General features: G+C 48.4%; 1 protein-coding gene across 1 annotated transcript in view; it reads right to left on the reverse strand.

Moving 5' to 3' along the window:
• The window catches only part of TTLL8 (tubulin tyrosine ligase like 8), a 111,621-nt gene extending 100,492 nt beyond the window's left edge, over positions 1 to 11,129 (reverse strand). Inside the window, exons 1-3 of the mRNA XM_044679286.1 lie at positions 11,074 to 11,129; positions 9,700 to 9,819; positions 8,301 to 8,392 (exon numbers count right to left, since the gene is read on the reverse strand). Of these exons, the coding sequence (XP_044535221.1) occupies positions 8,301 to 8,392; positions 9,700 to 9,769 (162 nt within the window). The 5' untranslated portion in view covers positions 9,770 to 9,819; positions 11,074 to 11,129. The remainder of the gene's footprint in view (positions 1 to 8,300; positions 8,393 to 9,699; positions 9,820 to 11,073) is intronic.
• Positions 11,130 to 11,264: the final 135 nt, after the last annotated feature.

Here is an 11,264-nt window from a genome sequence, read left to right on the forward strand (position 1 = left end):
TTTAAAAGTAGACTTCCAAGGATTCCTGATGAAAAGGCCAGAGGTACAGAGAAACTATGAAGTTGAAACACAAGAGTCCAAAGAAACATCAAAAGGTAAACATGTATGAAAAATGATAAAGGACTAAAGGAGGATGAGTTGCTTATATTCTAATATGGGGAGATGACATGTGTGTCCCTCCTATTATCAAGGTTCATAGAAGGAATCCAATCAGACAAGGTCCAGAAGAGGTTCCGTTATGATGGTGATCTGTGGGGGGGAGGGGAGGGAAGCTTAGGGGAAATGATCTCACATAATCAGGGTACAGAAAAAAAGAATGGGAATCCAAGGAGAGGTGCAGAAATTGGTATGAATTAACAAGTTATAGTATATAAATGTGATGGAATACTATTGTGTTGTACCCTTTTATCAGTGAAATGACCAACCAGGATTCCAGAGAACCAATGAAGAAGCATGCTACCTACTCAAATGAAGAATGAGATCATTATTTTTTGGACATGACCAACATATTCATTTGTTTTGATTGACTATTATTTTTGCGATGTGTTTTGTTTTTCTTGTGATCTTTAAATTAGGGGAGGGATACACTGTGGCACAATTGATTGTAAGGGACTTCTCCACTAGCAGTATCCAGGACAGTTCTGAGGGACTTATGAGAAAGAGCACCATCCACATCCAGAGAAAGAACTGTGGGAGCGGAAACACAGAAAAACGACTGGGGATAGGATTGGGGATGTAGACTCTAAGCGATCACCCCAGTGCAAATATCAATAATATGGAAATAGGTCCTGATCAATGACACATGTAAAACCCAGGGGAATTGTGCATCGGCTACCGGAAGGGGATGGAGGAGGGGAGGGAAAGAAGATGAATCATGCAACCATGGAAAATTTTTCATAATTAATAAATAAAATAAAAATAAATTAAAATTAAATAAATAAATTAGGGGAGGGAGGATTGGGATGGACCAATAAGATAGGAGATTTGGGCTGATTAAAGTTAATTTTTTTTAAATTTGATAGTTCTTATGGAATAGAGCAAACCTCAGTGAAGCTGCACTATGACATGACGGCTTGAAAAACTCAAGATCTTTCCTAGGCTGCATTGAGAAATGGTCATTCCACTGAATTCAGTTCTGGGACCCTTATACAAGCTGGAAAGTCTCCAGAAGTTTCAAAGAGGAAAAGAGTGAGATGACTTGAGGTCATGCCATCTGAGGAAAGATTGGATTGTTTAACTAGGAAAATAGTCTTAGCAGGCAGGGAATATGTCAGGTGCTGTCAAGTACCTTAAGGCAACTGTCAGAACTAGGAAAAATGAACCGAGATAGCAGAAAGGCAGATTTAGGGTCCCTTGAAGAAAAAAACTTCCTAATAATATGAACTGTCCCCAAGTGGAAGAGCATCCCTGCCCCTCCGCCTGCCCTGTGGAAGTCTTCCCTATGCTGTTTCAAGGCATTTCTTCCAGGAAGCCTTTCCTAATTTTCCCAATTGTGAGGGCTCCTCCTGCCCTCAGATTATTCAGTGTTTATTTTGGAAGAATGCTGCTCTCCCTCAGTTATCTGTGCCATCGCCCACCATGGCAGTGGCACGGCATCCCCAGAGGGCCAGGGCTGTTGAGGTTTTTTGGTAACCTTAACAAAGGATTGTTTATCAGCTTCATTCTACCTACAGCAAAGTCTTTTCTTCCCTTTTACTAAGAGTGCTTAATACATGCTTGACTTGATTTCTTCCCAAAGAAAACCTAAACACATTTCAAGGCATCAGCCTTCTCTTGTGCTAGTTCTGCACCCTCAAGAGCCTCAAGGACTCCTCCAAAGCATGTTCCATTCCAAGCCACCCATCTTGCTGGTGGTAACAATGTGAACAGTCTTCGTTTGCCCCAAGAACAGTCACCATGACTGATCTGAGCACACAAGACTCGCACTGGGCAGAGGCCAAGGAATCAGCACATCCTCGCTGAGGGAAAGAAAGCTCTAGATTTGTGAGGGAAGCCGGAGATCAGACTACTCTGTACTGTCATGAAAAGTCACAGAATCTGCACGGTAGAAGGAACTGCAAACATGGTTTTAGACCAGGGCCTCTTAACTAAGCGTTAAAACATTCTGGTCACTATTTCAATAGGATTCGCTTCCATATTGACTGCCAAGGGGGTCCATGACACACAAAAGCCTAAGCATCCTTGATCGAGCCCAAACTTTCCACGAACAGAAATCCCTCCTCTGATTTCAGTAACAAATGTCCATCCAGCCTCTACTCTAGGGCTTCCAGGAAAGTAGAACCCATTGCTTCTGAATCCTTCCTTTGTGCCCCTTCACATATGATAAGAGGCTTTTGATTTTCTCAGCTTCCATGGCCTACTGAGCCCGCTGTCCTCTTCAGTCACCACTTTTTTCCCATATAAACAACCCTCTAGCTGTGTCTCTCCAAAACTTTGCTGCTGATAGATTTGGGGGAACAAAATATAAGACTTTAAATCAGTGATTCCCAAAGTGGGCGCTACTGCCCCCTGGTGGGTGCTGCAGTGATCCAGGGGAGTGGTGATGGCCACAGGTGCATTTCTCTTTCCTATTAATTGCTATTAAAATTTAAAAAAAATTAATTTCCAGGGGGCTAAGTCATATTTTTTCTGGAAAGGGGGCGGTAGGCCAAAAACATTTGGGAACGCCTGCTTTAAATTGAGCCCAATTACATTTTTACTTAATATATCCAGCTCATCATTTCAGGTTGCCAAGACCCCCGTGATCAAGTCCTGGCAAACAACACGATCGTTTTCTGCTTCACTAGAGAACATAACATTGGCATTCGTCGATGGCAACTACTCACTCCTCAGGTCCCTAGCCAACACTCTAATCCTTTCCAGCACTGGGTCTTCCACAGATCTGATAAGTGGACCCTCTAACTCTTCATCCAAAAAAATTGCCCAAAATATTAGACAAGGCAGAGCCAAAGAGCCAGGCCAACAGCCCTGCACAAAAATATGAGTTCTCATGGTTTTCCATGCTTTTCCATAGTTTTCCAAACCATCACCTGACATAATACTTCAGCAGAATTCATATAATAAATCCAATAAAATTATATTTTTCTTCAATGCTGCCTATTACCACTACTACTACTACTACTACTACTACTACTACTACTACTACTACTACTACTACTTCTTCTTTCAGAGGTACTGAATAACAAGTTAATTCTTTTTTTTTTAAACCCTTAACTTTTATGTATTGGCTCCTAGGAGGAAGAGTGTAAGGGTGGGCAATAGGGGTCAAGTGACTTGCCCAGGGTCACACAGCTGGGAAGTGTCTGAGGCCGGATTTAACCTAGGACCTCCCGTTCTCTAGGCCTGACTCTCAATCCACTGAGCTACCTAGCTGCCCCATAAATACTTTTTTCATTCATTCATTCATTCATTCATTCATTCATTCATTCATTCATCAACAGGATAGGAACTGGCTCTATGATTTCATTGGTTTAGGCAACTCTCAAGGGAAGGAGGCTCCTTCTACACAAGGTGGCACTTTCTCTGTACCTAGAGTATAAGAGAGTTGCCCAGACACCAAAGAAGTCTCCCAGCCAGTAGGTGACACATTAAAAGATAAACAGTACCTATTATTATGATTCTCATTAATATTATTCCTTTCTACATCTCTTTTCTCTCCGTCTCTCTGTCTCTCTTTTCCTTGCAACTCCTCGCAAATCCCAAGTTGACCGTCTCATGGGATAGAACAACTTCTAAGACAGCAAATATGATACAGAAGGGAGGATGTTCTGCCATAGAAAAATGATCAATATTCTATGACTTGACTGATCAAAGAAATGTCTTCTGTTCTTTATCCCACAGAAATCCCTAAATACCAAGTGAGGAACATTCTTCAATGAAGGCTGAACTTTGTGTGCAAGTATCCTAATGAAGTTTACCAGAGCCGAAAAGCATTTACTAAACTCTTACTTTGTGCCACGGAGACACAAAGAAAGGCAAAAAACAGTCCCTGCCTTCAAAGAGCTCACACTCTCGTGATCCTCCCCCTTAGCCCAACTCCCCAGAAATGATCCCCACAACAGCGGGAGTTTGGGATCCAGTTCCCAGAATCAGATCTAGTAACCAGCTCAATCCCAGAACCAAATCATGCCTTTAGACTATCTGATTCAGGCATTTAGGCTTTCTCTGAAGTAACTCAGGTTTGTGGGAGATGGAGAGGGGAGGGAAGGTAGATGGTGTCCCGCTATAGGCCCAAGGGAGCACGAAGCCTCTCGAGACTTTGGAGGGAGTGGGTCCACCACATCAGCCTACTGTCTCCAAAATGCAAATTGCTTCACAGTTCATTTTCCCTTCTCAGTGCTCCCATCTAGCTTTCCCAGGATCTGTTTCACTTCCCTACCTTGGCGGCTACATCAATATGCTCAGTGGATGTTCTGAGTTTGTGGCTCCCCCCCCACCTCACTTCCCACCCCTACCTCCCCCATCTACCCCGACTTCTCTACTCAACACACTTGGCCAAAGAACACCCGGGATCAACGGCCACTGACTCCTGAGAGGTCCACCACTTTCTTAGCTGGGTAAACTTGGGTGCCACACAGCCAAGTTTTTCAAGTCCTGGGGATGATTTCCAGCTCCTCCCCTCCAGGCCCCCATTGTAGCAGGCTCTGAAAACACCCAACACTACCCAGCTAGAAGCAGCTGGACTGGCACCAACCGTGAGGCCATCGCTGTTTTCTGATGGATCCTCCTGGCCCTCCAGCACCTCTAGGAATGCTTTCTGTCCCAAGGTGCTGCCTCGGTTACGGAGAAGAAGAAAGTCTACGCAACAGTTAAGGAAGCGAGGATTAAACCTCCCCAAGGAGTTCAATTGCTGTCTTCCTTTGGCCTCTCACCCCAAACAGAACCCTCAAAGGAAATGGTCTTCACCAGCTCCGTGTACTACACTGCAAAAGGTGCACGACACACATTCTGGTAAAACCTGATCTGCTTTATTTAACTCAGAAAGAGTTTGGGCAAAGTGAGACACAAACAAGCAAAGAACCCAAGCTTCCTGTATTACCGCAAGGTCCATGGTATCTGAAAAGAAAAGAAAAGCAGTAACAGTCCCCTGACCTCACTGCACGCCACCTATGGAGCCCAGCAGCTGCTGGCCCAGGAGCAGCATCTCTGAGTGTCCATCCCATGCTTAGAAGTCTGTCAGCTTCAGTGGAGGAGGGAGGGGAAGAAGGAAGGAAAAGAGGAAGGGAGGGAGGAAAGGAGCCAAAATGAGAGGAAAGAGAGGGAAGAAGGGAGAAGAAAGGAAAGAGGAAGGAATGTGAGGAGGAAAGAAAAAAGGAAGGAGAGGAGGAAGAAAAGAGGGAGAGAGGAAGGAAATGGAGAAAGGAAAAGAGAGGAAGAAAAGGAGGGAGGAAAGGAGCCAAAATGAGAGGAAAGAAAGGGAAGAAGAGAGAAGAAAGGAAAGAGGAAGGAATGTGAGGAGGAAAGAAAAAAGGAGGCAAAGAAGAAAGGAAGGAGAGGAGGAAGGAAAAGAGAGAAGGAATGAGGGAGAAGAAAGGGAAGAAGGGAGAAGAAAGGAAAGAGGAAGGAATGTGAGGAGGAAAGAAAAAAGGAAGGAGAGGAGGAAGGAAAAGAGGGAGAGAAGGAATGAGGGAGAAGAAAGGGAAGAAGGGAGAAGAAAGGAAGAAAAAAGGGGAGGAAGAAAGAAAGGAGGGAGGGAGGGAAGAAGAAAGGGAGGTGAGAGGAAAGAAGTCATCTTTGAGAGGAACTGCAGTGCAGCTGAAAGACCATTTGCCCGGACATCACATCTTGGGTCAAGTCTAGTCATTATTTAACCTAGAGCAAATCACTTCATTTGTCTCAGGCCACCTGGGTCAGAGGACAGAGCCCAAACCTCCAAGCTGGAAGGCAGCTCTTACATAGAAATGACTTTGGGAGATGGGATTAGCAGATGCACATTCTGCCTCACAGGGGTGTTAGGAAGGAGGAATTCTGGAAGTTCTATAAGCCAAGGGGAGTAGGAAGGTGAGCCAATGGACAAACAGAATTGGGATGGGCCTCCTGTCTGTGTGTGGGGGTGGGGTGGGGGGGGGGCTTAGATCAATCTCTAAGTGGCCAGCGCTTTCACTCAGGAGATTCTCCAGCAATGATCTCGGCTGTGTCCCAGCAGTAACTCCAATCCGTGGCAGGGTGTAGAATGAATAAGCAAAGAAACATTCACCGGGAACACCAGGGGTTCAACCCAGTACAAAGATGGCAAGTGCAGGGACAAGAGGTCCGAGCTTCTACCTTTCTTAGTACGGAGAGGGGAAACCTCAGGCCCCCCTGCTATGGAAGCAAGGATGTGGAAGTATCAGAGGGGACATTAAATAAACATGAACTGTTCAGCTGCTCAGGGGAGAAAGTAGGAAGGCAAGAAAGACTGTACTTTGGGACTCAAAGACCAGTCAGATGTCTCACCCAGAAAGATTGGGTCCTGCCAAGTCCAGGGAACTTCAGGCTAGTTCCTAAAACACATCAAGACATCAGGAAGGCCTGACCGAGGGGTGCTGGCAAACAAAGTACAGCTCCTTGGAGGACGTATTGCCCCTGTGGAGTCCACGAACCCATTTTAGTGAGCCTTATGCCCTCCCTCTCTCCCCCCAGGTCAGAGAAAGCAGACAGAAATGGCCTTTGGCCAAGTTTGATCTCTGAAATCCTTCCTAGCTCTTCAAGCGTTTTAGGTCGCTGCCCACCTGGCAGCCTGTTCAGGAAGAGAAAGCCCAAAGTCCTCCAGCTGACAGAGACGCAGGGGCTCAATGGGCACGCCTGTTTGGGAGGAAGAGCACTGTCTATGCTAACCAGCAAGGCATGAGCCTCTAGCTTGAACTGAAGAACAAACTTCCCGTCTAGCGATTCACCTCTCGGGGTTCTCTAAAGCCTGGAGGCCAACAGGAGGTAGGTAGAACCTCAGGAGGTGGAACTTATAGAAGGAGATAAGATGGCTACAACTCTCCAGAAAAAAACAAAACTAACAAGAAGACTGAGAAATGGGTGGGGTTGTTGGGGGAACTCATGAGCTTCCTTGTCACTAGAACTGTCATCAGGGTGTCTGGAGAAGGGGGCTCAGACTCCAAAAGAGAAACAGTCGACTTCGGAGAGTCAAAGAAGAGAGGAGAGAGTTAGTCCAAGTGGCCCCCTTGTGGCCTCTCGAGAGGGTCCTCCAGTCAGGAAGCAGTGAGAAGACCATAAAAGACCAAATCGAAAGACCTAAATTTGAATCTGAGTCCGGATGGAGAGCAGGAAGGTAGAAAGGAAAGTATCTAGCATGGAGGCAATCAAGCCTAGCGTGGCTCACGGGACCTTTAGAAGGGGCTCTCAAAAGGCATCAAGGGAAGATGCCCCATCCCGGGGGTTACTAGCACCCCAGGGGGGGTCACACCGACCTGTATCTCAGGGCAACAGCACACGTAACAGGGAGCGTGTGTACCTTGCAGCGTGGCCCAGGTGACAAAGCCGGACAAGAAATTCTTATGTTCTCAAATTTCCTCAAAGCCCGACTTAGTATAACTAAACAAGGAGGAAAATGTTTCGAGGCTTTTGTCCCTTGTTCCCAAGACAGCTGCGCAATGGGTGAACACTCGGCCCCCAAATCCAGGATGAATCCCTTTTATTTTCAAGAAAGATAAAAATGCATTCACATGGCTACCCAAGTGCCATGGAGAGAAAGGAAGTAAAGTAAGAGGCTTCTGCCCCAAGAAAACAGGTTCACGGTAACCTCAGCCAGGGATCGATGGGGAGCCCCAAACAATCCTCTGATGGCCCTCTTGACAAAAACATCACTGTAGAAAATAAGGCACTGGACTCAACACAACATAATCCCTATAACCCATCTCAAATATGAGAAGATCCCTTTAAAGACTCTTCTTCAGTCAGGGGGGGCAGCTGGGTGGCTCAGTGGATGGAGAGCCAGGCCTAGAGAAGGGAGGTCCTAGGTTCAAATCTGACCTCAGACACTTCCCAGCTGTGTGACCCTGGGCAAGTCACTTCACCCCCATTGCCTAGCCCTTACTGCTTCTGCTCTTCTGCCTTAGAACCAATATACAGTATAAAAATAAAAACAAAACACTCTTCAGTCCCGTCACCATTATACTCCCCATTTGGCCAGAAAAGGCTTTTGCATAATTGACACACAAAGTTCATGTTAGAGATGAGGGATCATGAATTTCCTCGCTGCAGAGTGTTCCAGTCGGATAGACAGCAGAGAAGCAGGAACCGCTATCAGGCATCTCCCCTTAGAGCAAAGCCCCGTCCCCCCACGGCCCCGGGGTTGAGAATTTATATACCTTGATCGCTTTTTCGGTTAAGTGTCTTGCTAGTTTGAATCTGTCCAATTTGGGGGAAGGAGGTGATTCTCGAGAAATTTCTTGGTTTGTTTCTACAAAAGAAAAAGAAAAGCATCTACCAACAAGCAACCAACACACCTCCATCTGTCATCGAACAGGGTTTAGGGAACAGCGCCTGCTCAGTCAGGACTGCCAATGAATGGGCTTTCTCTTTTTCACTCCCCTAAACATTCCCTGGAGTAAATAAAGGCCATAGGAGGAGGAAGGGAAGGCCCTGGACCCTTGGAGCAGTGAGTGGCACAGAAGACACTAAGTCACACGCCACCCTCTGAAAAATGAGGCATTTCAGTCCCTGAAACGTATCTGTCTAGCAAAAGACAACGGAGGACCTGCGTCTAACTTCCAGTCAGTTCTCTTCCCATCTCTGTGACACTGCACAAGTGCTTCCCTTCCTGGTCGCTTCCTATTTAAGATAAGGGGTTCCTCTTTTACAGAACAGCCCTTCTAGGTGTGAGGCCTCTCGCTAAAGTTGCTGTCATCCTGAATCATAGAGGCTTAGCTTTTTAAACATCCAGTTTTCCTGCCCAGGGAATGCACTGAAGTAGAACAGGCCTTCTAAACGGTGCTTGGGTAGAGCCCTGCACTGACCCAGAAAGCTCCTCTCCTCACGGCTCACCGACAGATCCGGCAATCTCGCCGAAGGGCAAGAGCACATTTTCCAGAAAAGAGTTTTCAGCTGCCAATGATGGATCGAGTCTGATCAGTCGGTGATCATGCCGTAAGCGGTACAGTAAGTGAGCTAGACTGGTGTCAGGATACAAAGGGAAGCCAGAAAAACCGGGGAGAGCTCCCCGAAGCACCCTTGGGAAAGCTTCTGCCCCCTGAGCCCCAACCCAACCCCCATCTGAGAACTGAGTTGATTGGTGTATCATTCAGCTTTTGAAAAATGATGTCACCAACTCTTCTTTCTCCACACCGGGAGGACCCTTCCTCTCCTCTGCGCCACTCCAGCGTTTCTAATGTCTACTCCCCAGAAAGCCCAGAAGGGACCAGAGAGGGAGACTGCCCCTTCCTCTGCCCACTCTGAACTGCAGAAACCAGGGAACGCCCCATGACGTGCCCCTCACTCCCAGAGAGGCTTCTGGGAGCCAGAAAAGCAAAGTTCTGAATGGCTAAAAGTGTTTGGCAAAAAGTACTCTCGTGAAAATGCGTCAGGGAGGCCTAATCCCAATCCAATGGACATTTCCAAGGCCAATCCAATTAGCTGCTTAACAATTCCTCCTGCTCAGCACGGTAGGTGCAGAGCCTTATTATCTGCAAGTGTGGATGAAAGCAATCTCAGAGGCTACCAGACACCTTTTCCCTGAACGAGTTGATAAATTAATTTGTAAATACAAACTATTTTCTTCTCTTCTTTCTTCATCAGGTGAAACTGATGAAAGTCTCTTTTCAACATAATTCTGATCCATACTGGCTGTAATTAACAATTCATCATTTCTGCCTTTCTTGGCTCTTTTTCCTGCATTAGGAAAGAAATCGTTCATGTGACTAGCGAAAAAAGATTAGCCCGTTATCTTTGATCGTTAGCGTCCGGAAGGAGCGAGAAGCCTCCGCAAGGCAAGGCCGTTTGCCCACCTTGGCCTCTGCACTCCCATCTCCCTGGCCTGTGCACAGCAATATTCCTACGGCTCACTGACCACGTCCCTGGCTCAAGGACCTTCCAAAACTCGAGAGAGAAAAAGAAAGCACCAGCTGCTCCTCAGCCTGGCCTTGAAGGCCCTCCAAAACAAGCCGCCTCTCCAGACTCGTCATCTCACACGCTGTTGGCTCCCCAAGACTATCAAACAACCTGTGGAAGCCCTTTGTCTTCTTGTTAAGAACCATGTCAGATTCCATCTCTCCTCCTGGGAGTTCTCCTGGATTGCTGTGGCTAAGGGCTGCCCTCAGAGTTCGAACCCTTCCTTCTGCCAGCAGGAGCGCTCACTCTACCTGGTCCTGGCTTCCTGCGTGTGCCCAGAGACCTAGTCTTTCCTCCCTCCCTATTGGCCCTTCCTCACCCCAGGAGAAAGTTCCTGGACGGGGGCAGGGGCTCGCTTGTCGGTTTCCAGGCACCTGGCCTGGCGCTGTGCCCACAGCGGGCAGGACTTAATCAGTGGGACATGCTCTTCACCAAAAAAGAAAAATAAAAGAAAGCATTTATTAAAGCACCTCTTTGGGCGCAGCCGCTGCTTTCCCACTTGGAGGATTTTTGTCGACAAGTCCTGCTATAAGGAGCCACGATGGTTTCTGCCAAGGACACACCTGGTCCCCTACCCTGGCCCTGCGTTCAATGCAAAGGTTAGTGCCACCTATCTGCCATCGGTCGGAAGGGAACAGACATTCCACCCATTCAGCACGACGCTACTCGGGCTAAAGAAGCGATTGACTTCCGAGAACCGGGAAGGCTCCTGGGGCGCGGGCTCCCCACCGCCGCCCACCACCAACGCTCCCGGCCCCCCCCAGGGAGCTCTCCAGCGCTTAACCCCTTTGGGCATCCGTTATGTACCCCCTGCTGATGCAGCCTGGAAGCGGGCTCCGAGGCTGGGCGGGGCTGTTCCCAAGTTTTCTCTTCGACCCGGGGGGGACGGGGAGGGGGGAGTTTTCCCCCGGGGGGCCTGCCCCCCACCCGATCTTTCTGGGTGGAGGGTGGCGAGCCCCGCGCGCGGACACCCGGGCGCGCGCGAGACCCGGGCCCGAGGCCGGGGCCGGGGCCGGGATTGGCCCCTTGGCTCACCGTGGGTCCCGTGCGCTGGGGATCTGCCGACGGCGTTCCCCTGGGCGGGACGGGCTGGCCTGGCGGCCGCCTCGCCACCCCCCCGGAGGCCGCCCCCGCCGCCCCCCCTGCGCTGGCCGCGGTTGCCCAGGGCAACGAAGTCGGGCGTGGGGGCGCATTGTGCGGCCCGGAGCTGCGGCAGCGGCCCGGGG

The sequence above is a fragment of the Gracilinanus agilis genome, chromosome 5, assembly GCF_016433145.1.
Source record: "Gracilinanus agilis isolate LMUSP501 chromosome 5, AgileGrace, whole genome shotgun sequence".
Classification (NCBI taxonomy): domain Eukaryota; kingdom Metazoa; phylum Chordata; class Mammalia; order Didelphimorphia; family Didelphidae; genus Gracilinanus; species Gracilinanus agilis.